Source organism: Solea senegalensis, linkage group LG16, assembly GCF_019176455.1.
Source record: "Solea senegalensis isolate Sse05_10M linkage group LG16, IFAPA_SoseM_1, whole genome shotgun sequence".
In the NCBI taxonomy this organism is placed as follows: domain Eukaryota; kingdom Metazoa; phylum Chordata; class Actinopteri; order Pleuronectiformes; family Soleidae; genus Solea; species Solea senegalensis.
The window spans coordinates 15,949,949-15,977,850 of NC_058036.1; the positions used below are offsets into that span (position 1 = coordinate 15,949,949).

Genomic DNA, 27,902 nt, shown 5'->3' on the forward strand with positions numbered 1-27,902 from the left:
ACGTGGCACACACAGCAGAAAGGAGATCAAAAAGATGTAGTTTTGGTCCGAGACTGACTGACAGAATAACACGCGGGGGATTCACTGCATGAACCTAAAGCTGCGGGGTAAAAAGGAGTCATCCATAATTCACAGCAATGCCCAGTCAGAACACTTTGGACTTCAACTCACAGCTTTGACTGACTACACTGCTGTCATGAAGCATACAGTATAGACAAATCCACTGTCACTCAAATACAGCTAATCATGCCCGTGCGGTTATTATGCACATGAATTGGAGGGTTTTGCTAGCATAGGAGCCTAAGGACTATTGTTTTCTGAAATCTATTTGTGGCTCATCCTTCGTTACAATAGAGAGCGTATAATAGCTTTTTAGTAGCCTTAATGTTTTTGTTTTTTTTAGCGTTTTCAAATCCACTTACACTGAGTCCTAATCAACTTTAAAAGGGGTTTCGTTAATCCAGTTTCACCTGCAAGGCTGGTGCAATATTCTTCTGCTGCGGCGGCGGACAAAATAATAATCTATAAATAATAAAGCCTTGTCTTTTGAAGATAGAAAAAAAAACATTTGCAAAGATACATGCGCTGCGAGGGACCTGCTGCCCTGCATCTACTGACAACAGGCTCAATATCCGGCACGCTCCAACACAAAATCTTTAACTTAGCAGGCAAACATAATTGCAACTTGCATCACAACAGTATGGCTTCTGTCTGCGACTCAATATGTCAGTGAATCAATTTCATTCTTCTGTGTACCGTTATTCCATTTTCATACTATTGCGTTTGAAGGCTAATGCGCTAATTACGCCTCATACGAGCGTTATTATCACGTTATCATGCAGATCCTTAATAATAATAATAATAATAATAATAATAATAATATGTGCATGCTTTTTGCTCCTTACAGATTTTGAGCAGTCTGATTTATTTTATAGTTAAACAGCCGTAAATTCTGTCCCTGTTAGAAATAAAACCTCCTGACAGTCTGTCAGCACAAATTATTCGCAGCGTTAATAAAAGGCTGCTGCGCCCTTTCGTCGAGGTAAATAAAGGTTCCAGCGGGTTGTTACGACTTTTACAGTGTTCCCGGTCACATGTCATGTGCGCGCGTGCACCTCACCTTCTGAAGGTGACGCTGAAAGTGAAATCTCTGCTGGGCGAAAAAGAAAAAAAAGGTTGCATGTCGCAGTTAACCTCTAACCTAAATGTCCACGACCTTGTGTGTTTGTTTCAATTTTCTCTTCTCTCTGTGTTACTGAGAGAGACATACAGTAATAAACAGTAGGTAAGGGAACCACATGGCACCAGGCACTAACTTATAAGTGCAGCATCAGTCACTCTATTTTAATTTAAGTACAACTCATGTTCAATGGCCTTTTGAATATAACAGTCAGAGTGAGCCAGAGATGGCTTCCTGCATGACTGTGCATGTGGGAAAACAGGTATAATTGGACTGTAGATTGGGTCGTTTGATGACTATTTGAAACACAGTGTAAGTGTATGGGGGGCTCCACAGCCTGCACGATGACGAATAGGATAAGAGAGAATAACTCAATAAGCCGACATAGGGTGAAGAAAGAACGAACAGGAAATGGCCCAGACAGGAAATGTAAGAGCAAAACACAGGATAGGGTGTAAAAAAATAAAGTACACACAGAATAAGAGATGAATAAAGGAAGCAGGAGAATAACACAGGTAGAGAAGGGGCCAGAGTAGGGGGTTAGCGAGGTGGGAGTGGAGCACAAGAAGGAGATAGAGGGCTTTCATTTGCCCACTGCCAGTTTGCGCCTTTCTGCACAGGGAGTGATAAAAGAGGCAGCCAACAGAGTCCCCTAATCAAGACAAACCTTCACCCCAAGCAGACGGAGGGAGGGAGGGAGGGAGGAGGAGAGAGAGATACACACAGAGAGAGGGGAGGGAGGGGGAGAAAGGTTGGAGGAAAAAGAGAACAGAAGAAGTGTTATTTGGTCCTAGTGAGGAAGGACGGAGGAAGGATTTATGGAGCGGTTTGTGGTCAGGAGATACAGAGAGCCGGAGGAGAGGGGACTGTGGAGTCACTGCAGGCGACACGCTCTGCGGAAATCTTCAGGCTACTTAAGTGGGGGAGAGATGCGGCGGTGTCATTGTGCCTCTGCCTCCACTGAGTGCTGTTGGGAGATGTTTACGACAGCCCAGACACACGCCATTAATAATAACATCGCAGACGAACGCGCAGCCGCGCTCACTGCTGCCGTTTGTGGGTGAGAGAGACAGGGAGAGAGACAGGGAGAGAGTGGAAGGTTACACATGTGTCTCCCGTGTGCGTAAGGGGGACAAGCCAAGTGAAGTGGGACAGAGCGAGTCTAACCCGTGGCTAAAGATCAAAATGAGGCCGGGCTGGCAGAAGGTTTTTGATTTTGTTGCTGGGGTGAGCTGGTGGAGCAGCCCACGTCTAACAATGATGGACAGTCGATCAATCTAGTATTAAAAAAACAAAAAAAACACGCCTCATTATGTCGCACTCAAACAAGTAGTTCATTTTCTGCGATAAATATGACGAGGACACATTTTGTAGTTCATACGGAGTCGGTCAGGAAATAACTAGAGAATTTGTTTGTCCAACATTTGCATACACAGTTCATAATATTGCTTACCAAAGTAGAGCCTTTTTCCTTGGTCACAGCAGACAACAAGAACAGGTGTCAGTGATATTCTAACGACGGAGCTAAACGAGCTTTGATTGCTTACACCTGTGCTTAGACTGTAAAACACCTGTAAAAACAACCGAGCTCTCTGGCAGGAAAAAGACATGAATGGCAAATTGACCGTAGCTGCACATCCAAATAACCTTATTTCAGCCACTAAGGCTGTTATTCAACTGCTCAAACATGACAAAGGTTCCTCGTCTTGTGTCCTTGACCTGACACGAGGAAGCGACAAAGGTTTTTTTTTTGGAGCGATGCATTTCACTTCTGGAACTTTCTGTGGGCGCTCCTGTGTGTTTTCAGTCATGCGGCTGTCTCTCTTTACTGGTGCAATTGTTGCCTTGGTCTGCCCCTGACACAAAACAAATCACTTCCTGTGTGCAGGTTCGTGAGAAGAACACTGCTCGACACTGATAATCAGCTTTTGTGCGCGAACTCGTTTGACACTGGTGTAAACGTAATGGATATTTGAGTTCTTAACGTGAAATCTCGATATTGAGTCGACTCTTGTCCTTCAGCTCTTGTGAGTGAACGGTTTCTGCTCATTCTAAATGAATTGAATCGTAAGCTTTGCCACAGTTAAACCACCAAAGTGGGGCATAAACGCGGAGACGTGTGTTTTACATTTACAGAATAATCCCATAAAGAGTAGAAAGTCAAACAAACCACACTGCATATATTACTCGTAATAAAAGATCATACGAACCCGGGTACATTTTTATTCTGTGTTCTTAAAATAAGGCGGTACTTTTTTTTATAGGCAAACCTAAAAGTTGCGGTGCACTGGTGTGTCGTCTGCGTGAGTAGGTGTGTGTGTGTGTGTGGGGGGGGCGGGATTTGAGTGACAGCTTTTGGGAGTTGATGTGGCTGATGGAAGATGCGGACGTCTGGGGAGAATCTAACAAATGACAAGTGGCTGCCCACTTGTTTCCCTCTTTGACTGAGTGCTCCAAAGAAACGTGGACAGAGATGGCTGATGACAGAATGAAATGCTTGCTGCCTGTCTGCTGGAAAAAAACACAACAACAACAACAACGAGAAAGAAGACGTGAGCGACGTATTGAGGCACGGCGATGGATTCGGGAGAGCAGCCAAGAGACAAAAGAGAGGAATGAAGTGAAGCAGAAATTGAACCAAAGTGAAGGGATGGCAGGAGATAAGCAGCAGACTAACCTGAGGAGGAGACCGGCGGCCAGTGGTAAGAAATGACCTCGGTCACGAAGGAAGAGGAAGGATGACATGAGGATGAGAGAGAGAGAGAAAGGAACGGGGGAAGAAAATGCAAACGGAACAGCAAAGGGAGGGAAATTCAGACAGTGTTTGTCATGTAGGAAGCAGACAGTGACAGTTAACGTGAATCTTTGCTATTCTGTTTATATCCATAACCCCCATCTGGCTCAACCACCCTGACAGCCAATACACACCCACAAAACTCACACACACACACACACACAGAGACAGAGACAAAAAGGCTGTTGGCATGACTGTGTATTTGATTGCGGTGCAGATGAAATGAAACAAACAACCCCAGGTGGTCCTGTATGAGCAATAAATCTCCAGGAGAGACTTTTGACTCGGAGCTCTGGGACATATTCCGTTCAGTGTCTACCTGCGGAAATAATGTGAATGTGAATGTAAAACAGATGCAGTTTCAAAGTCTGGTCAGGGCAGAGCAGAGCAGAACAGAGCAGAGCCGCGGTTCTCCCTTCGTCTTCCGCCATGACAAATGAATGTGCCACGACTGAAATTAAAACAATAAACAGTGGCGGGGAGTACTTAAATCTGTTTCTAAATTAAAAATATAACAGTTATATAACTTTATTGCGGTAACTATAGTCTGTATAAACAATAGCTCAGGCACAGATGAATATTTAATGCGTAGCGATAATGATTTGCATCCGAGCCTTCGATAATTAAAGTGCTCACATGCATGTGACGCCTGCGAGTTTTTACCTTTTACGTTTTATGAGCGCGTTGTCTGTTTTGCATGTTGCTGCGGCATTGACCAATAGCGGCGGCTGCATGGAGAGCCGCCGAAAGGTTTATTTCCCCTCTGATATTTAAATGAGCGGGAAAAAACATGAAATGTTAAAGTCTCCACACTCAAAATTAAATATAAATATAAATTATTCCTCCAAACTGCCCTTGTTAGCGTATAAATACATAAAGTTTGCTAATGCCGAGATGATCTGTTTCACATTTTAGGGGCTGTAAAAACAAAACATAGCAGCCTCTTTACTGAAGAAAGCTACACCTTTGCACCATTAACGCGAGAACAAGAGCCACGAAGGAGCCGTAATGTCAGCGTGTTACCACGTCGTGCATGCAGATGTAGTGAAACTGCCCTTTATTCACCCCTCACTACAGATCTCGGTCTTATATCTGTAACCGGAGGGGATGAGTGTGAAGTGAGCATGGAGTGTATGATCTGACTATGATAAGTGTTTCCTAAGTGACGGCTCGGGAGGTGAGGTCAGGGTAGAGGAGTCAGGTAGAAGGTCCAATTATTTTTGATGCCGTGCGAGTCGTTTTAATGAATTCTAGAAGTGTGGTGACAGAAGAGAATGTAGAGAAAAGGACGGTAACTCCGATTTCTCATCTCCTTCGAGACATGTGTCATAAACCTGCCAGTGTGTGGGAAAAAAAGCGGAATAAAAAGGTAGACTATGTATATTACAGCTTAATGGCTGAACTCGTATCAAATGTCATGTCCCTCTTAAACTTCCTGAGGCGATCACCATGGGAACCTGTTCACAAACAGTGACAGAACTGGCATTCAACACAATGAAAATTACCACACACACACACACACACACAAAGGGAGTCACATTTATCAGGGTGACAGGGGAATGAGTATGATCAGGTAAAAAAATAAATAAAACGTGCTCTTGGCTTCATGACATTTAACAAGGCATCATTTCTTGACATCTCCTCATTTAAATATTGAATTACAAGTTCTTCACAGCAGAACCTGAAAGATCCAGGGGGGAGGGGGGAGAGGTGTCGAAGCGACGGCTCACACACACACAGTTCAGTTTTACATACGTGATTTACGACAGAGTGGGATGAATCACCAAAGGCTGACCACAGCCACGGGACTGCAGCTAAATGAAATGTAACGTCCTATGGAAGGAGCATGGGCAGGTAAAATATGAGCATATTTGCACACTGTCCCCTGAAGGCACTCTGGAGAGGAGAGGGGAGTCAGACTTGATGCCACGCCAACCTTTAAGCTGGCAGCCTGATATTAGCCTAAAAATGGACTGATGTGACAGATGGTGGGCAGGAGGTATGGAAATGATTATCCGGCAAAACGTTTCATGGTTTTTATATGATGTGGAAACCGACGTGTGACGTTTATGATGTTCCGAACTTTGACCTCAGTCAACAAAAGCTTCCAGTTTGTGAAATACTTCTCTGTTTTTGTCGTCGTCTGCCCATAAAGAAGTTTAAAACCGTTATTCAAATCATTTTCCAATTGTCTGACATTTATCGCCGTCGTTATCAACATCTTCCCATGATCTACAATTTGAGGGTTTTTATTGACGCATTTGCCTTTTCAGCCAGAGGGGGTTGTCTTCCACCTAGAAGGTCAGAGTTTGATTCCCAGCACTGCTGGTGCACAGTAGACACCGGGTGGCTGTGCCAGCTGCATGTAAATGGACATGAAGGATAAAAAAATGTGCTACATATTGTATAACTGTATGAACAGTGTTGTAATGTAACGAAGTACAAATACTTTGTTACTGTACTTAAGTAGAATTTTACTTCGTTATTTATATCTCTGACAACTTTTACTTTTACTCCACTACATTTCCCTTCACCATCTTCGTTACTCGTTACTACAAAATAAAAGTTGAGTTGGTGACGTAATTCCTGTTTGTTGTCGCTACTTGTTTTTTGGTTAGCCGCTTAGCTGTTAGCCGCAGATTTCGGCTCCAAGTGGACTTAAAACACACCAGCGGCTCGTTGTTTACCGTATCCGACGCCGAGGCTCTGGTCTCCGGGTTTCTGGTCTCCTGTCTCCGGGTTTCTGTTGTACACTCCGGACGCCGTGTTTCAGTTATCAGCTGTTTCATCTCTCAACTGTCAGCTAGGCGGCCAACAGGTGAGCTAGCGACACGCGAGCTTGACGTCACACCGTGTGACGTATAGACGCTCCACAGACTCCAAAGGTTTCAAAAAAGTTTAGGTTAATTTTTGAATTAACCTAAACTTTAACTTTAACTTCTACCAGTCATTTTCTGTTAAAATACTCGCACTTTTACTCAAGTATCGTCTGGTGAGTCTCTTCAAAGCGTCATGGCAGACCAAGGGTCACTAAATCTTGTCTACAGTGTCTGCTGTTTTGCAAAGGGAAGCTCCTCAGACTGGATGTGGTGTTTGTAAAGCGGGGAACAGCCTGTTCGATATCAGAATCTGATCTGCTGTCGTACCACAAGGGACGCCTCCCCGCCAGTTGTTCTTTGTTTCCCTACATTTGCTATAACCTGTAAAAACCCAGCACACGTTGAATTTGTAATATATGCACTGGAAGAGACAGTAGAAAACTTTCATTCTGGCTCCACTCGGAGCCTTTAAACCCATAAATCTCCTTTTCCTCTGGAGGGAATCTGGCATAAAGCGGACTGAAACTAGCCAACTGCAAACAAAAAAAACCCACCACCACTGACTCAGACACTAGTCTCTTCCTCAGACGTGGCCTCAGCTGTCAGCTCCGTTACCTACACTGCATGTATTTACATCTGTGTGTCTCTTGTCTTTCAGGCTATGGGATCGGCCTGCCTCAGGGCTCTCCTCTAACCCGCAATATGTCAGAGTTCGTGAGTCGCTACAAGTCTGACGGTTTCATGGACATGCTGCATGACAAATGGTATAAGGTTGTGCCCTGCGGGAAGCGAGTCTTTGCCGTCACTGAGGTAAGTCACTGGTCAGAGAGCACGACCGTGTGTTGTGTGCGAAAGCAAATCCCTCTGCCGTTGCACTTCCATAAATTAGTCTTCTCTTGGGACGGGGATTGCCTGCCAGCCACAGACATTTATTTACCTTACTGATCAGACTTGTAATGTCTGGGTGTCAATACGTATTTGTGTCTTAGTAAAGCACTCTCATTTCTCTCTTTCCCCTTTTTATTTCACTCTCAAGAAAGTGGGAATCTCCAGACAGGCCACCATGTATCTGTATCAATATCAATTGTCTGTGAATAAACAGTTTGAAATCCCTTTAGCCGTTCCTTTTCAGATCCCACTCCAAAAAATGTAATTATATTATAACAGCAGATGCACCTCCAATGAAATTGCATTGAGCCCTCATGCCACTAGAAGTCTAGAAAGTGGACTATACTCTCAACAATGTCGCCATTAGTGCTTTCACTGGGGAGCAAAACAAGGTCAGTGTTGCCACTGATGAATTTTGAAGAGTTAGTCTAATTGCTTTGAAAAAGCAGCACAGAGAATTAGGCTAATTAGACACACTAATTTGACCGTTGGTGTGAGTGTGGATGGCTGTTTGTCTCCATGTGTGGCCGAGTGATGGACCGGCGAACTGTCGAGGGTGTGACCCCGCCTTTCACCCTATGTCAGCTGGGATTGGCACCAGCGTCCCCCTAGATGATGAGTGAATGAGTAAGTGAGTGAGCAGCACAGAGATGACGGAGGAAACACGAATAGGAAAAGCTAGAAAAACTCAATGCATGGTCTCCTCTGCTCTCTGTGAAAAGTTTCCAAAGAGACGGGCATTGTGCCAGAGAGGATGTGTTACAAACTAAATGGGAACAAACTGCTGTTCAATTAAGCATAATCTATTTTTATCGTCTTCCTGCTAACCACTGTTTTGTTCATTAGTCACTTTTTATTTTAGCCTAATCGCTTTGTCCCTGTTCCCTTCTTCTTGCCTTGCCTCGTCGCATCCTTTTCTTCCCACACATGTCTTGTGAATTCCCTGCCCTCGCTCCGTTCTCCATATCAATTACAACGGACACAGCCAAATTAGCCGACACCCACATGTTTACAAACAGAGGTCTAAATGGTAATTACGTGAATACAGATCATCAATCTCAGAATTACCTCTCTGCCAACGTTAATCTCTTCTCTTCTATTCTGTGTCACTACGCCCGACCTTTCACATCCTCCTCAGACTCTGCAGATGGGGATCCAGCATTTTTCAGGCCTCTTTGTGCTGCTGTGTATGGGGGTGGGTGGAGCCTTGCTGACCTTGGCGGGTGAACACACCTTCTATCACCTGGTGCTGCCTCGCCTTCGCCGCACGCACACGCTGCGGTACTGGCTTCACACCAGCCAGGTGAGTACACACATGCAGTTAAACCATCCTGATGCCCCCCCCTGTGTGTGTTTGTCTTTTTAGGTAGTTGTTGCAATGATATGTGTTCATGTTTTAAATTTAGTTTAAAAGGGGCTATGTGTAAAATGTACTATTTTGGTTTAACCCACAACCTATAGGCAATCTGATGGGAAAAAAAATAAATAAAAATTCACCAACTATATAAACACACCTGAGCGAAAAGTACTCAAAATGTCTAAAATCGGCTGGAATTTGTGACATTTGGAAATACGTCACAGTTCAAAGTTCACTTGGCTCATTATTATGAACAAAAACAAAAGGAAAAACGCTCTAATTTTGTGACTTCTGCACAATTATTGCTGCTTTATATCACTTCTAAAAATGCGATATAAAATGAATCATAACTTTGACTCAACAACAACGCATTTTTTTTTTAAAGCTTGAATATGTGACCTATAAACACACACCCCCCCCAGGATGTCCATATAAGGAGTTGTGTACTATTCCCATATTTTGACAGCCTGGTTGTGGAAGTCCTGCAAGCTGTGTTATTGGATCATCAATCAGGATATACATTAAATTGTATAATGGGCTGGCTGTGCCGCTGTAATAAGTGATGCCAGTATCTCTTTATAGGCCTGTTGTCCACTTTATTTGTGTTATATGCATGTGTACGTGTGTCATAGACTATCATGTATTCTATGGCACACATACAGTATGTACACAACTGTAAGTATATTGCTATTGGTGTGATATCTCATCCACTGACGTTTTGTTTTTGCTAGCAACCGACGCCCTCTGCTGTTGGAAAGTCATAAAGCTGAAACCCAGCTGAAAAACAAACTGTTTTATAGATGTAGTAATTGTAGCTCAATGTATCAATAATGTAAATTAAGTTTTTTTTGTTAATTAACCAATGATTTATGTTAATGTACTCTTTTAAATTAGTGTTTTAAATTAATTAGTTCATTTACTAAAGTTAATAAAGGTGTTAATAACTGCTCCACGACAATTTATTTTTGCATTTGCTACATCTTGTGCAGGTCATTAAAGTGGATTCTACAATGTGAACTGTGAAATATGTGTTCTGGAATCAAAATTGTACCAAGAAAATGCATATATTAGATATCTAGAAGCTTATTTTGCTCTTAGACTGTAAGAGAAGGGGTGTGTTTGAGGTGGAATACACTGCTAGAATCGCAAATTTTGGAAATTAAAGGTCACATTTTGCTTTTTATTTAACTCTATCCATTACCAAATGAGGTGCCAGTGGCAATACTTTTGAGTGAATAAAAGAATGAACTCTGTGAATATCAAGACTGCTCAAATTTGTTTGCGGCATCATTTTAAAAAGGGCAAATACTCCCGGGGAGCCTGCAGCATTTATCACAAAACCAGCTCAGCTTTCTGAGAGGAAGACATCTGAGTTAATCCATCAAGATAAATTCTATCTGGAGTGAAATATCTTCTGACAAATATCAACACATACCAGGGGGAACACAAATTAAAGCTTAGTGAAACCTAATAACTTGGTTTTTACGATGTTCTCTCTCTGTCTAACCTAAGCACTGTGGTGCCTCCATCAAAAAGGGCTTAAGCAACTGATACTTTAACCTCCTGACAACTTTAATCAAAATGGTGACTCCTCGTTGAATTGCAATCTCCAGATTACGTTATTCAAAGGAGCAACACAGCAGGATTTTAGCTGTCACGGATGTTCTTTACAACTGGGTAGAATAACGACTCTTAGAAATTCAAATGCCTCATCTCGCTCTCTTCCGATTTATTTCAGAGCCAATGAAGTAAGAAAAAAGAAAAAAAAAATCCTGTCACTAATGAGTATTTAGCTTAAGTTTTTTTTTCTCCTATTCTAGAAAATTCACAGAGCCCTCCACACCACGTATGAGGACGTGGGCAAGGAGCTGACCGGCCTCGACCAAAAGTAATTAAGTTGTTCACTTGTCAAATTTCATTTCATCAAGCGACATTATACTAAATCTGGTTGTTTGAAGTATTGACAGTAGAAATGTTACTTATTATTGTCACGATCCCTGGATCTTCTAGGCTCGTTTTGTTAAACTATTATTCTGTTCAGACTTTTTGTTGTTCTGTTTTCTTCACACTAGGTTTTTAGTTCTGGTTTAAGTCGTTTAGGTCTGGTTTTCGGGTCCTTGTTACCTGTTTTTTCCCTTGAATGTCTGCCCCGCCCTAATCCGTTCCACCTGTGTCTTAGTTTGTCGCACCTGTTGCTTGATTGGCCCTGCCTCCCTAGTGTATTTAGTCTCTGTGCTCCCCAGCGTCTGGTTTGGTTAATTCTATAACCGGCGTGCAATAAAGCAGAGAACCCAAATGCAGATTTCAAGCAGAAATATAAAGAGTAAGGCATAAAGTGAAAAAAAGCAGATACACGAGGAGCGTATCAGGAACACATGAGCCCCGAGCACGAGATAACAGAGCAACAGGCGGAACGGAAATGAGACAAACTAACAAATAAACCAATTTATGTCAGACTTGACTGAGGCAGCATTTGTGTATATTCACCAGCTGGGTGGGACAGGAGAGGGGGCAATAAGTGTTTACCTCGTACCAACAGTAGCAGTAGCACTTTAGTTCCAAGTCAGAACCAGGTTAAGAAAAATACCAAGACGATTTTAATGTTATTATCCTACTTACATGTACAATATATACGTTTTTGGTTGTTGTCTTTTCTAATTCTGCTGCACTGTGTGTCTCACTGGATCTACACCCTTCGTTGGGATCTTTTTGTCTTTCACCAGCCCTTCCTCTTGTATCTCGGAAAACTGCACCCTACACAGGAAACAGCATCAGCCTCCTCCCTCGTCACCTTCCACATCCCTCCCTGCTTCCTCAACAGCTGGAGGCACCAACAATTCCTCACCATCCCATGAGCCGAAGGAGAAACGTGTGCACTTTGACCTCGACACCCTGCACAGCTACCGCCTGCGCACGCACACGGCGTCAGTGCGCGGCAGGCCTGGGATGGTCGGCCGTCCCGGTCTTGGTTTGGGAGGACTGGGGCTGGGCAGCCTTGGAAGTTTTGGCTCCCCACCACAGATTAGCCTCCATGTCAATGGGGGCCCTGTCTCAGCACTGGCTTCCACAGGCTTGGTGCTTTCTCCCGTGGGGAACAGAGCTGCGCAGACCAGCCTGTGGGAGGGCGAGCTCCAGGAGCTCCAGGGGAAGATCGAGATATTCCGCACCCAGCTGAGAGAGGCTCTGGCCAGGAGAGCGGAGATCCAGAGCAGCCTGGAGCGAGAGAGGAGCGGGTTTGTACGCAGGGACACCAGTCTGGAGAGGGAAAAGGACAGACAGAGGATACAAACTATTAACACAGACAGAAGTAGCACCACCACCACGCAGCCAATGCTCCCTGAGAGAGACAGGACCAGCCAACTGCAAACCCTGAACAATCAACAGACAGGAAGGGTTAACCAATCAGGTGGGCCGGGGACTCTGGAGCGTTTGAGCCGCCAGTTGAACACAGTCAACAGTTTGGACAGAGGGAGACCGACTCACCAGGTGCACTCTGCGAATACTTTGCTAGGAGAAAGGACTGTGCAGTCACGCACTTCCTCTAGTTTGGAGCGCAGGTCTAACCAAGGTGGCGCCGGAAACATGACATACGCGCAGTCGCGGAACACGTCGAGCCTGGACAGGCAGAAGGCTAACCAATCACGCACCGTGAACACTTTGGAGAGGACAAAAGCCAACCAATCAGGTGTAAGTAGTGGAACTTGATTGTCACGTCTGCTGTGTGTGAAGACGGCAAAGGGACAGGTGCACTTGCATAACCGCGGGAAGATGGCTCTGTTGGAATGAATCGAGTGTTTGGGGATGCTTGCAAAAAAAAAAAGTGATAACTGACGCCACTGGGGTTTGCTTGCTTTAAATAAAAAAGAAAAGACGACACACTATTAACAGGTATTAACTGACACCATTGCTTCCTGCAACCTAATACTTTTTCCACACACATCAGAATTATCTCCATTCTTTAAAATGACACCTTAACACCTTTAACCGCAGGAGCTCCTTGATAACATGTCTCCACGAAACCATAAATGAGATGATTTATTTTGTGAAGCACAGGAAGACATAACGTACAAGAGCACAGAAAGTGTTAAGAAAAAGTTAGCCCAGCTCTGAATATACATATATATACTCGCAGTGCCAGCAGTTGGTCATACAGATAAAGATGTATAGCAAATTGATTTTATTTTAAAGTAATAATGTCCCGAAAATGTGAAACCCGGAGGAAGATTAACACTTTCCTTAAGAAATCCACTTAATGTTTCCATAGATTTTTTTTTTAAAGCCTCTTTTAATTTGTTTTTTCCCCATTTTAATTTAGCACAGAGTCTCTCACTCTTCTCTTCCTCAAAGAGAAGTTGAAAAGGCTTTGAGATGGTAATTTCCTTTCGTTGATTTGACTGATTCCACATATAAAACAGGGGACGCTGAGGCAGAACTTGACAGGACCAAAAAAAAAGAAAAGAAAAAATTCTTATTAGTGTAAAAAAAGTGTGGTAAAATCCAAATACACATTAGGAGGAGTATTACTCCTGTGAACGCAGTCTCATAATGACTTCTGTGACTTTAGAAAATAACCCCTGCTCACACCATTAGAGTTTTGAGACGGCACAACTTTATAACTGAAAAAAATCTGCATTGGGACTGTGGACGTCGGGGAGAGTGTAATAAAAAAATTAAATGCTACTGGGAAATCCATCGCTTTTGGACTATGACCCATTCTAGAGACTAAAAACCTCAATATCTCTGCCGCTGCTGTTCTTCTGTTGACCTTTTTCTTTGTCCAATCTGTCTCTTGTGAGAACTTTGTGCAAGTGCAATGCTAAATCACTGCAGCAGCAGCCCTCTCCTCTGTGTGTGTGTGTGTGTGTGTGTGTGTGTTTTGAAGCAAACATATGCTGACCCATCCCATTAGCACCGCTTTGAATTTTTAATGTGGCCACAGTGGCAAAAAGCCGTGTGTGTGTGATTGCTGTTTGTTTGTTTGTGTGTCTGTATTTAAAATGATCTCCATTAGTCAACGTGCTGTAGTTACTGTGGCCGACCACAGGGTGGTTACTTAAACTGTTTTGGCCACCTCATAATCATTTTATGGCCCAATAATGTCTTTGTATGGGAACGTGCAACCACAAGACTAAATCTCAAAGATAGTTCAAGGAACCAAATCACAAATAGTTAAAGGAATACTTCACTGATTTGCATTTTGCTTTTATTACTAGAATAGGGGTAGTATTTTTGGAAAATTGTACTTCCCAACCTCAGTTTCCCCTGAGTCGAGAAATATCTATTTTAGCATTCTTTTTTTTTTTGTTACATGCCCACCAGTGACACTTGGTCCAAGGCTTGCAACTGCAACGCTAATTCTGCACTTTTTAGACCCACTCGTAGAGGGACAGGACCTCATTCCCAGAATGTAAACAGTGTCCTCCATCTTTGCTAACAGTTACGCTAACAGGTTACTCTATATTCATTCGCAGCTTAACGTTACAGTTACGCAACATTTCCACAATGTAAACAGTGTCCGCCATCTTTGCTAATAGTTACGCTAACAGGACCAAGTGTCACTGGTGGGCACATGACAAAGAAAAGAAGGAAGATATTTAACATGTGCCATTGTTGTGGATTGAATTTTGAGTATAGCAACTAATCCCTCGTCAGTGACTGTACGCGCATGAAATCACACAATATTACACAGGTTTTGCACTTAACGAGCATCTTGCGGTTCTGGGCGAACTCTTGAGTGCGACCTCATGTTGTTTTGGTTTTTCCTATGATTAATAATCATAAAAGCAGATATACACTGTTTCACTGTTTACACTTGGGACACACAGTCAGTCGGTCAGTCAGTCGGTCAACCATCAGAAGGACATCCCCCCCACTTCCCGTGGCTATGGAAGCTGCCATGTATGTAAATGGAGGGTTTTGTTCCAGCAAAATCACAAATAAGTTTCAGCAGTTGACTTTTCAGCAGTTGACTCACGAAGGAACAGTGAATGATGGAAGCTGCTTTTTCTTTTTTCTTTTTTTGTCCCGCTGGTCTCACATACTGTATCTCTTCAGCAGACCCTGGGGAAATAAGGCCTTTTCTGACATCACTCCAGCTCGACATGTTGAAATATCACAAAAATACAAGAGACTCTTGTGTATCTCGGCTTTTCAAACGAGTGGTGTGGATTTCACGAATTCTGTGATGGTACTGAGGAACATTTAAATGTTTCAAAAACCTTTGCTGTGGTGTGACGGTGTGTGGTTGTGTTCACACGCCATGGTGTCTACGAGGAGAAGAAAAAACAAATATTTTAGATCTTTATTGAGAATGACCTTGTGGTACTGGATATTTAAAGAGATAATTTTAAATTTACCCCTTATTAAAAGACAAATGTATCCGCATATTATTGAATTTTATCATAAATGATCATTCTCATGTTTTGAAATAAATATTTATATACTTATTTCCTTGCATTATTTGTCATATTTTGAGTGGAAACTGACACCTAAGACAATGTAAAGTGTTCCTGGTGGTTTTATTTTGCAGCTATATTTGCACCCAAAATTGTTCAGGACAGTTTTTAAGAATGTGTAAATGCTGAGGAAAACTTTGGGGTGGAAATGTATGCAGGAAAAGAACATTGTTTTCCAACTCTGTGTGTATATAAGGTAGCTTTTATAGCTTACGCTAAAATAAGCTTGAAAACATGGGACTATAGCCTGCAGATCAGATCAATACGTTAATTTCATTAATTGTGTGCTTACTCACAAGTAAAAACAAAGAAATATTCATTGTTATCTAACATTTTTGACATCCTTGTCAAAGTTTATCTTTTATTGTGATGGTGTTAAAATTCCATTTTGAAAAAGCGGTGAGAACATCTGCATTTTCCAGATCCACCTGCTTCTGCTACCCCTTTTTTTTAACGTTTTATATTCAGTGTCGTGTTTGTGCGCTGAGACACTTTAGCTGTTTTTATTGATAATTCCGGTGATGTCTTTCACTGTGCTAAAAACAAACAAACACAAAATAGAGCAGTTAACCAGCATTCTTGCCATCCCCTGCCTCGTGCTGCTCATCCTCCGTGATGATAATGCTGCGCACAGTGAAATTCATGGCGCAAATCAAACTGCTTCACTTTATTTGTTTCTACTCAGTACACCTACACCTACTGTAACACCCACTTTAACTTTAAGTGTTTAACCATGGAGCACTCGGGCATTTCATCCGTGTGGGAATCCACATTTCAGTGTCACAGTGGTAAAACACTTGACCTGTCAAAATAAAAGCCCACTAGAATGGAATTGGGAAGCAATTTGTCTTTAAAGAAAATGCCTGTAATCTAGACGTCATTTGGAAAGGAAGGTTTCTTCTCTGCCTCCACCTGAGGATATAATTACCATGTGTTTGGAGTCTTTCCACCATTTTTTTTTTCAATTCAATTAAACTTTATTGATCGCTAAAATGTTATGAGAACTGTGTGCCGTTAAACCTCACCAAAAGGAACGTTTGGTAACGGAAACAGAGTTATTGAATTTTAAAAAAAACGCGTTACATTATTAGTTACTGAATAAAGTAACAATGTTACGTAATGGCGCATGGAAAGAAGCAGGAAAGAGGAAAATAAAATATCGAGTATCAGATTTGGCCATACAGGATTGAACAACACATTATTTCTCATCCATAAACACAATACAGACAGATGTGATCACTGCGGGCAGGAGGAATCCATTCATCATGTTATAACACAATGTCAGAAATACCAAAGGGAGAGAGAAGTAATGATTAAAAAGTTGAGAGTATGAATCGGTATGTATATGTATGCATATATAGGTTGTAGTTTTTTTGTGTTTTGTAGTATGTATATCTGTACACACATATATGTATATGTATATATATATATACATACGTATATATATGTATATATGTATATATATATACATATATATATATATATACATATATATACATATACATGTAATAATTTTTTATTTTATTATTTCTACTTTTAAGTAATAGTTCAGTTAGATCAACATTTCAATCCATACTCCATACCAGATGGTGGCGCTAATGCACCAAATCGTTGTCTGCCAACCGCCATAAAAACCTCAGAAATGAAGAAGAAGCACAAACAGGAGACTGATTGATTGGTGACACAACTCACCTGCTCGTCTTCACGCAGGTGTTTCTCAATCAGCTGATGAGCGCTGATTGCTTCCTCCTCCTCCTCTTCTTATTTAATCTTCCTCCAGCGAAGAGTTCCGTGATGTTAGTTGAAAAGACGCTGCACGAGACGTGGAAGGAAAAAAAAAAGATGCTAAAAAAAGTGTCACTGCTGAACTACTGAAGCTGTTCCGGGAGGAGTGAACTTGTGGCGGTAATGCACCAAACGCCCCAAAACCTCAAAGAAGAAGGAGAGAACTTTTAAAAAGAGAAGAAAAATGAACAAAAAACTACCGCGGCGTGACGTCACACGCCGAAAAGGTGGTCGCGTGCATCAGCTCCTGTATGCAAACGCAGCAAGGCGCTCCGGGATGGCGTGTTCGACCTGGTCCAGATTGGTGGCCCGTCCAGAATGGTGAGTAAGTTTAGTCAAGTTATGTTAATGGTAGTGGTGGCCAAGTGAAGCCTTATGAAGCCTTATGAAGCACTGAGGCTTTCTTCACAAGTGTGTCGAAAAAGATTCAAAGCTTCAACGCTTCAGTGACGCAGTGACATCTGGTGGACAACTGAAGCCATAACAACCTCCCAAGAGCACTGAAGTAAAACACTGTTTTAATCCCCTGTCAGTAATAAAAGCTTAGAAGACTGCGTCGTCATTCAAGTGTTTTGTTTATTCATACTGTAAAACATCCCAGATTAAGCCAAAGAATAAATCTAAAAAGGTTAAATGTTGTAAGGGTTTAATTGATTTTTTTTAAACTAATTTAATTTGAACTAAATGTCCATAACAGTTTAAGAGATCCTTCCTACTGTGCAAATGATCATGGTTTTGTACTCGGATAATTTTTGTGTTAAGCATTTTACTCCAGTGTCCAGAAGTAGACAGGTTATTTTTATTTATAGGTTTTTATTTATTTAGAAGAGTATTTTTTCCACTGTGGCAGGCTACAAGTAACTATACATTTGAGACCCATTTAAAAATGAAAAATCAAATTCAATAATGGAAACATTAAGCATAATGGAAAAAAAATGAGCCCAAACTTTTGAACACCGCTTATTGCTTGTACTCGCCATATCAAGCACTCTCCAAATCTCCTCACAACCCCATTTTGAGCAGTAATGATGCATGTTTATAGCTTGTATGGCACCAAAACACTCATTTGTCAAACCTGTCAAGCCTTACCTCAATATTCAAGCTGTGCCCCAGTTATCAGAATTGGCTGCCGTTTTTGTCTGGTTACAGCTGTTAAATCATTGGTTTAAATGGGGCTGCCACTAACTTCTATTTTCATTAACCTGTGATTTATTTTCATGTTTGGTCCATAAAATGTTAAATGTGGTTCACTGTTTCTAAATTCAGTTATATTCTTAAATTATTTGGTTTCAATGATTGCTTAAAGAGCAAAGAAATGAGAAAATATTCACATTTAACAAAATAAAAAAATCTGAAACTGAAACCAATCCATTTTGGAAATAAACAAAACAAGACTAAAAACAAGTTAAAATAGCTGCTGTGCTATGTTACCTCACTGTTCCGCTCATGGTCATTACTATAGATGGCTCTCGGCAGTAACTTGGATGCGCAGCCATATTGGAGGCACTCGGAGGTAAACACTGCGTTGGATAAATGTCCGAAACCACAGAAAAGCCTCTCAAAATGTGTTATAGATGCAAAGGCATACAGGGAAGGATTTGGTCTGCAGGAAAGATAGTTGGGTATGGTTTATTTCTGGTGCAGATCCATACGAGTTGGCTCCCTCATCTTCCGTCTATTGCGTATCCTGATATCGTCAACTACCTGGTTTTCTCGCCAAGCCCATACACAGCGGGAGACGTTTTGAGGCCTATAACAGATGGCGTTGTGGATGGGTGAGGGAGATGCAGTATCAAGTCATCGACCACAGATGTGTTGTGAATGCCAAAGTAAGTAATGCAATAACGTCTTTATTCAATCTAACTTTAACTGTAGGATATCATGAATACCCAAGGTGTAACGTTAGCCACAAGTTTTTCATTTTAAGGACCTCCAGTTTGATATGCATTAGTCCAGACTACATTTTTAAACACTGTACACTAAACTACAGAGCACTTATCACAAGTTTAAACCCCCTGGGGGGCCTGGACCTTACATTGTGAACTAGTGATACAGATAAGCCTACCTTTTATTTACGTTTATTTTTTGAGTGAAATGGTGAGAAACTATTACATTATTCTTACAGTATTATTTTGTTGCTTTGTCTTTTATTCAGGTTCTCCATTCTCAATCAATTCAAGCGACAACCCTGGATAATCGCTGAGAAGTCTGGCTGGAGATACTGTAGTATTGTAATGCTATACTGACAAATGTTTGTCAAACTCACATTACATACAAATTGTGTTTACATACACAATTTAGTTTATCATACTACAGTATATAATGCTTTAGTTTATAGTACTGTATAGTTTATAAGCTAAGTGATCTGATAACTGTGTGGTTGTCCTTTTAATAAATCTGTGTTCTGATGAAAGTGTCATGCTGTGTTCTCTTCCACAACAATACAATGACTTAAAGACTGTAAATTAACAGTCAAATATAAAAAATTTTAGGCTATAATATAGTCCAGATATTTTTATTGACAGTGTATATAAAAATATACTTTAGTCAGACTTTGAAGTTCACTTAAATCACCAGTCATATAGTCCCTGTGCTGCAAATTACTGCTGACATAATCACTTGTCATAGTGTCATCAGCAGCAGCATCATCCTTCAGTCTCTGCTGGGTTCTATTCAAATGATGTTTGTAGTGTGATGTCCCTGTTTCTTCAGGTGACCTTTGCTGACCTGTCATAACAGATGGCACCCAATCTGGGTCATCATTTTGATAAAGGTCAGACCTTTTACCTGCAATACAGCACATTTTAGCTCTACATTTTAAGAACTATGTTGCTACTGTAGCAGGCTATTAAATGTGAATGTGTTAAGTCAATAATGCCACATGCAGTAGCTTGATATGAAAAAATGTTATGGTCTGACCGATTGGTATAGCCGAAAACACGGCAATAATACACCATTTCCTTTCGTTGGAAGTTCGGGATCGGCTTCAGTGCGTGCGCTTTGTTTAACTGCTGAGTACCTCCAATATGGCGACTTCCGAAAACCCTCTAGTTTTTCACAGGAAAGACTTTAAAAACAGATTCAGGGTTATACATGTCTTTCATAATTCTAAACTTTTAATGTAGACATTAAAATACAAACTTTTTTTTTTAAAGGATCAACCTGCTTCCTGCTCACGGAGACCTGGTTGGACCCGCCATATACAAAAGCCTGAGGCTGTCAAAAAAAAGGTGAGTGACACCTTTAGAGATAATTTACTACATCATTCAAAATGTTATGGCTAATTTTCATAATGGCAATATATCATATTAATTTAATCACACATGTATAATAAGTTTTTTTTAGTGTGGCTGTATGAGATACTGACATTTCTATACTTGAACTTAAAGGGCATTCCTTAAATCTTAATCAACTTTATTCTACATCACTTGTGATTATGTTCATTTCTTTGTTTCACTGTTAGAATAGAACTTGTGCTGGCAGCAATGTTTTCACTGAAAGTGAGTGTTTATATCTCAGGCTGGGTGAACTATGTCTGTACCTCATACAAACACATTCTAGAACACCTGACCTAGTTATTTTACACCTGTAACAATATGAACTTGAATATTGTCAAGGCTGGACTAAACATTTTTGTTGTTTGTTGTTTTTTTTTTTCCCCCCCAGATTGATTTTCATGAAGATCGTCAAATAGTAGGTGTGATGATTTAATTCTGGGCGGCCGCCGTGTCCCCACTCTTTCTTGGCCGCTGTGCCTACATCTCTCTGCATTGTCCAACATGGCCACGTTCTTTCTATTCTCCTGCTTTCCATCTGTCAAATAGCTCAGGGTTGTACATGGAGCACTTGCCACAGGTTGGTTTTGTATGTTCCTGTCCACTTTATTGGGTGGTCTGGAATCTGGTCCTTGTTGGTTATATTTTTGTGGAACTGCTGAGCGAGTGATTTGAAAGAATGAGGTAACTGATGGAGTGTTTGAAATTCTCTCTCTGAATGAATGGGATGTGTGTGACTGAGATGCCTGGATTGAATAGTTAAGATGGTCTGAGAATATGATTATGTTCAGCAGTTCACATTAAAGTAGATATGGTGTCTTGAAGGGCTTAGATGCTTGATATAATGCACTAACATTTCCTTTTCAGGTCTGTCTACAAAGGGTGAGTCCATATTTTTTTATTTATTTTGCAGAGTAGGGAAATAAACAAAAGAAAACGTGTATGGTGTTTTTTGAAAGTGAACGTACTTAGGTGTCAGCAACTGACTTGCTAGTCTGGCTGCACACAGCTAACTACCAAATCACACTGACAATTTACATGCAAAGGTAAGAACATGCCTCTCTATGGAGGCGTTTTCTTGCCCTTAACCACTTTTTCTTTCCAACTAATTCTTAAGACGGTAAGTCACACGCAGGCCGCGGGCCATCGCTCTTCCGGCCGCCGCGTCGATCTGTCCTGGCCCTCCTCGTGCCTTTCCTAACTTTTAAAAGGGAAAAAAAAAATCTACTTGAACTGTTTTCTTTAGCACTAAAATATAGTGATGTTGGAGGACCAGATCTTAAATGAGGTTTAAATGGATGTTGGTGTACATTTAAAGCTAGATGGTAGGAATAAAATTAATGTTGTGCCTTGTTCACTCTGTCACAAGGCTTAGACTTCTTGGTCGCTGTGCCTTTTTTTTTTTATTCTCTCTCTCTTTTCCATCGTGGCCATTAATCTACCGTTAGCCCTAGAACGTTAAAATAGATCCTAGTGATCTACAGACACAGTACTTGGCTTTTGATGGCAGCCCTGCCATTGCCTTTTTATGGCCATACGTCCCTTAATGCAAGTAGGCCATGATTGCTAACTGTGCCCGCGCCTTCGTAGTCTACTTGTGTTATTGTACGTGTGGCCTTGCGCGTATAGCCATTTTACATAGGCAAACATGGGTGCCTTCCGCGTCCATGCACAGTAAGTGAACTAACCTGTACTTTTCTTCTAGCATCAGTCAAGAGGAGCACCGACATCCCTGCATGTCCATCTTAATTAGATCGCGTTTTAGTTAAGGTGAAATTTCACTTGGCCGCCGTGCCATTACTATACCTGCTCTGACCTCAATCTTGATTTTTCATGGCCACTGTGTCATGACTGTACTTGGTCTTGGTGTTCATGCCAGTCTATCATTTCTGATCTGTTTTTCCTACTAAGTTTTCCTGGTTGAGTGTGTGTGTGTGTGATGACTGACTTGGACTGACGTTAATCTGACCTTTGGACCAAGACTAACACTCCAATTGACTTTACTGCACCAGAAAGGTGAACAAAATTTATGCTGCAAGACTGGCAAGATGCACACCAATTAGACAACAAGCTAATTCAAATTCTTTAAAAAACAGGTAACATTTTTAGCTTTCAGGTAAGTATTAAAGGCCTTTGCCACATGATCTTTGTGGGTAAATCGTGTCCACTCAATTTTTAAAGTTAATTTGCATCTAAACATTTACAATGCCTGACACAATGGCATTACAATAATCAAGTTTTTTTGTTTTGCATTACTGAGTGCAAACGCCTTTATTTACACACTGACGCATGCCAAGATTTTAAAGTTGATTAGTCTTGAGGCGTCTGATTTCTGCAGGAAATTCTGGTACCTCATTTTGAAATGGCTTTAATTTAAAAATGAGATTTTGGTCTTGAATCTGTTATCATAGCTGCAACTTGGACTGTTGACAAACGTGGAAGCTGATGAATCATATCGTAAATGCATCAAAGTTTACTGTAGCTTGTTTAAAGTTGTTTCAAAGTTCTATAAAAATGTAGTAATTGATTATGAGGAGCTAGACCAGGTCTTCCTTTATTCTCAACTGGTAATTGCTTTGATAAGATAACTGGTTCCTGATTTGATTATGAAGCTAGTCACATTAGATTGTAGGTGTTATTCAGCCCATGGATAATGTTATCATATAGTTTAAATCTGGCATTTGTTGGCACACTTTTGATATCCATTTTAAGTCTTAAACTTTCAGCCCTGCTATCAGCTGCTAACTGAAATCGCATTCAATATTAATGCTGACTTGTCTCACTCTGCCAAGTTTATTTCCCTCTAAAGGAGTTGAACCTTTTTGTGTTCATAGTCTTTTTGCGCGTCATGTTGGGAGGCCTCCCAGCAGGGGATTTTTATCTTCCCCTGCAAAACTATGCGTTACTCGCCTTAGGGATGCAGGGCTATCCTGCATAGTTTCTTTCATAAATTAGATTGTAGGTTGCAGGATTAGTGCGCGTTTCTTTTCTTTAGGAGGACACAAACCTGGCAGAGAGACAACTCGGATTATTTAAGTGAAGGTTGCACTAAATGTTCAAACTTTTTATCTTTCGATACGATGACTTGAAGTAAAACCTTTATTCTGTGGGCTGAATTCAGACAGAAATCAGACAGAATTTGGCTTCATGTTAAAGACTGTTGTGCAAGTACCCTCTTGTAGCAGGAGCGAGCAGCTGCAGCTTTTTAATTTATTTTTCGTTATTTGATTTGTTTCTTGGATTGACTTGGTGTCTGAAGCTTTGTGGTTAACAGTGATCATGTAAACGTGTAAACACAAGTGGTCTTTTGCCTCTTATTTGCGAAGCTGGCAGCTGGTTGAAATGATAGGATTTATGGCTTGCCCAAAGTGGGATTTTTGATAGAGCATAGGGTTAACACCTCACCATACACTAGCTATTTCAGCAAAGTGTCTGTAGTCCGTTGTTACCCATGACTTTCTTTCAACTTTCATTAGGAAGATGCTTAATCCCAATGTCTTGATTGGTTGCATGAGAAACTGCTATCTCTTAGGTGTGTTGGCAAAATTCCTCCTCTGATTTTTGTAGACTTGCCCTAAAGTTTCTCTTCGCTTTAACTCTTGTTGAACGATGCATTAAATGATTCCTCCAACTTGTCTCCATATCAATTTTTTTCTCCCTGCAGCCTTCCACCACCCACTGCTGCTGTTGCATCTGCTAAAGGTAGCCGTATCCTGATTCACTGCGTCTTCATGTGTTGGGTAAGAAGTGTCATTAGACTATTAACAATGTAAACACCTTTTAAATGCTTGATCTAATTTACCCAAATGCTTCATCAGTTTAGGACAAAAAAATCATTGATTTTGACATTCTTGGGGTCAGTAACCTGACCTCTAAATGTTTGGGAAACCATGCAAAAGATCACAAGCTCTCTGCATGACCCAACAGCATTGATGTTTGAGTTATTTAATTGCTCAATTTTTAAATCAGTCAAGATTTTATGAGCTGGGTCTTCTTCACACAACAGAGAACAAGGTAAATTGAGTCGACTCGTAACATGGTAAGGCATTTCGTCCTTCCCCTTCTTCTCTGGGTGTGAGGAAATCTGGCCATGGATCCTGACTGAGTGGCATACCATGGCTGTGCAGTTTCCAAAATCAGACAAGGATCCATCTGATTTTGTGACTCGGCCTGTCATGATATGCATGTATCTTCCTCCGAAACAAAGGATTGGAATGGACAGGTCTGTAGTGTAAATCACATCACATCACTTATAGATGGTGAAGCATTTGTTTAAATTGGGGTCAAGCATTTTCAGGTGTCTGCTTTGTCAATACTCTGGTGCCACGTCTTGCTAAACACACGAGAAGCTCTGAATTGTGAAACTGCTGCCTCTTGCAGATGTTACAACAGCAATGGCTGTTGAAAGGCTGCAGGGAGAGAAAAGGAGATCTGAGGACAGGAAAGTGGAATTGATTTCATGCTTAGCAAAATGAGGGTTTCAGCAGAGGACCTTTTTGTGGTGAGGCTCCAGAATCAGAAGGAACGTTTGTCTGGGCAACTGGGAGATTTACAGTTTTGCATGCAGCTAACCAAGACATAGGGGTTAGCATCATCCCAAATGGCTGGCAATGATAGCTTATAACTGTCAGTGTAGGACAGGAAAGGCAGGTATAGGTTAGGGAGGGCATCCATCGGTGAGCTCTGACTGGATGTGAGGACCTGTCACACTGGACCAGGTGAGCCACCTGAAGATTTGTCATATGTTTACTTTTTTTTTTTTCTTGTGACTTATCAAATTCTTCCTTGTTTTGAAGAGATGAAGGCTGCAGCACATTCCTGGATCAGAGGACTCCATGTTGAACACCACGACCTGGAGAAGTCCCCTCCTGGATGGCTGCGGTGATGACCTAGCCCAAGATGAACAGACCCTTCTACGACGAGGACTTCGTCCAAGATGAACCGTCTTCAGGTATGATCTTTCAGATGGTACTCAATATGTTTAATCCATATTTACTTAATACTAAAGTGTGCTGACTCTTATTTATTTTATTTTTTTTGTTAGATGTTGGACCTTGCCAAACTGTACACATGCCTCAATGGCTGCTACATCACTCTGCCCAACAGGACATGGTCACCAACATTTTTTTAAATGGACTTTAACCCCCCCTGTCCCCACTGACCCACAACCACACAAAACACTGTACATGTGATGCATCACCACACTAAAATACAGACACTGCTACTCTCAGCCTGTAATGTTAGACATTGAAAACTTGTATTTATTGCCTTCTTTATATCAAGTAAAACTTTTGTTCTTAACTTTATGGTTGACTTGTATTTCTTCAGTGATTCTGTGATGAGTGTTATTTTGACAAGTTAGTGCTTTGAACTTAAACATGTGGAATTCTTTTAAAACAAATTGCACTGATCAGTTACTGTAAACTTAGCACCTTTTGACACTGCTCCAAGTGTTCGGTTGATCTTGGTGGTGGAGTGGCTCAGTGGTTAAGACCCTACCTTGTGTACCGAAGACATCATGGTCGCAAGTTCGATTCCACCCCTGGCTAATTGTACTTGTAAGTCGCTTTGGATAAAAGCGTCTGCTAAATGACATGTAATGTAATGTAATCTTAACCAGAAAACTCAAACCCTATATGGATTAGTACAAGCTTTTAAAGGGAATATAATAAATTGGACTCTAAAGCAGAGAGTGCTACAGTGGATGGTGATGCTGCTACTTGCCCCATCTCACAACTTCCTTACTTCTAGCCACTAACACTAAATATGGCGAATGCGTAAAAATACGCCACTGAACGTTAGACTACTTTGCTTTAAAACATCGCCATGCACACCTCTAGCTCAACTCCCGTTCATTCACCGCTTGCGGTACTAGTTATTTTCAGTGCTAATTATTTTCAGCGGCGTCCTTGTGCAAAGTTAGAGGGTACTTCCTCTTTAAAATGTAAACGTGTTTAGAAAAGGTCCTTTGACTCACATATCAAGATTCATGCAGATCGGACAATGTTAGACTTTACGTCCTGTTTCAGGCTTCTACTTCCTGTGGGGAAGTAATCTTTTACGGACATGTTCAGGACGGGTCTGGGGTCTCACTTATCAGGTTTCAGGTGGCTACAACAATCCCTGTTGGAGCAGCATCAAAAAGTCTAATTGTGATTCTGTCTGCCGTCACCAGGGGGCACTGTTGTTGATATTGAATATTTTCATATAGATGTCTTCAGGGCTGGACTATCATCAATCCTAGCAGGTTTGGTTCAGATCGGGCCAGGATTGGCTAAGTTGTAACAGTGTTTTTTAGTATTTTCTGCCACCAACGGGAGGCGTTGTTGTAAAAATGTACCATTTTCAGCTACATAGTCTTCTTCAGCATCATCAGTCATAGCAAGTTTGGTTGGGATCAGCCCTTCCATCGCAAAGTTATAAGAGTTTTGTTGTCAGTGAAAAATCAGAATCATCGCCAACTTTGGCACCCTCTATCTCGCTGTTTCCAAAATTGAATATTTTCATATAGACGTCTTCGCGACCTGACTTTCATCAATCCTAGCAAGTTTGGTTCAAATCAGACCAGGATTCCCGAAGTTGTATCAGTTTGTTTTTTGTCGCAAAAATCCGACTTTGCGTCGTTGCCGTGGCAACATCGTTATAAGATCTGTCATCATGTTCAGTACGCGTCATCTAAGATGTGTTGTGAGTGTTTGCACCAATTTTGAGTTTGATACGATCTGTGTAAATGTTATTTCCGAAATTGTAAAGAAACTGAATTTTTTTTTGAAATTTGCGGGCATCACCAGGAGGCGCTGTTTTCAAAATGTACTGGTTTTGCATAGACGTCTAGAGCCATGGCCCATCATCAATCAAAACAAGTTTTGTTCAGATCAGACCTTACATCACAAAGTTATAAGTTTCGTTCTCTGCTGTGAAAAATCGCAATTTTCGCCCGTTCTTTGCCGCCCGTGTTCTCGTACACCATGTGACATTTTTACTAACCATAAGCATCGTAAGATCCTTAAGATCCAAGTTTAAAGGTGATTACACCAAAACTCTAGGACAAGTTCGTTCACATTACCGTTGGCCAAAATCGCCTCCGATTTGGCGTGCAATCCAGGATGGCGGCCTTCTTGTAGGATTCACAGGAAAGTCGTCATCGACTTTTTTGACCGTCCCCACCTAATGAACGTGTGTACCAAGTTTCGTTCATGTCCGTTAAACCCGACAGCAGGTGACGCAATAGAAGTTTTTTGCATCCGTTTATAGCTCCGCCCACTTTCATTTTTTGACGCACATTCCCCGAAACACGCGCCTTGTGCTCGAACCCTAACAACTCCTTCAGTTTCAAGAGGGTTCTACGC

The 27,902-nt window shown here is 41.3% G+C and overlaps 2 protein-coding genes and 1 long non-coding RNA gene across 3 annotated transcripts in view; all 3 read left to right on the plus strand.

The window, feature by feature from the left end:
• LOC122783311 (glutamate receptor ionotropic, NMDA 3B-like) overlaps positions 1–12,895 on the plus strand; it is a 67,269-nt gene extending 54,374 nt beyond the window's left edge. The window contains exons 9-12 of the mRNA XM_044048032.1: positions 7,452–7,603; positions 8,820–8,984; positions 10,859–10,926; positions 11,762–12,895. Coding sequence (XP_043903967.1) covers positions 7,452–7,603; positions 8,820–8,984; positions 10,859–10,926; positions 11,762–12,743 — 1,367 coding nt within the window. The 3' untranslated portion in view covers positions 12,744–12,895. The remainder of the gene's footprint in view (positions 1–7,451; positions 7,604–8,819; positions 8,985–10,858; positions 10,927–11,761) is intronic.
• Positions 12,896–17,129: 4,234 nt separating this feature from the next.
• On the plus strand, positions 17,130–19,469 carry LOC122783459. The gene is made up of 3 exons (XR_006362053.1): positions 17,130–17,599; positions 18,923–19,107; positions 19,434–19,469. It is a non-coding gene; the product is annotated as an uncharacterized LOC122783459 (long non-coding RNA).
• A 5,994-nt stretch (positions 19,470–25,463) lies between these two features.
• plppr3a (phospholipid phosphatase related 3a) overlaps positions 25,464–27,902 on the plus strand; it is a 24,528-nt gene continuing 22,089 nt past the window's right edge. Inside the window, exon 1 of the mRNA XM_044048190.1 lies at positions 25,464–25,504. The gene's annotated coding sequence lies outside the window, so the exon portion shown is untranslated. The remainder of the gene's footprint in view (positions 25,505–27,902) is intronic.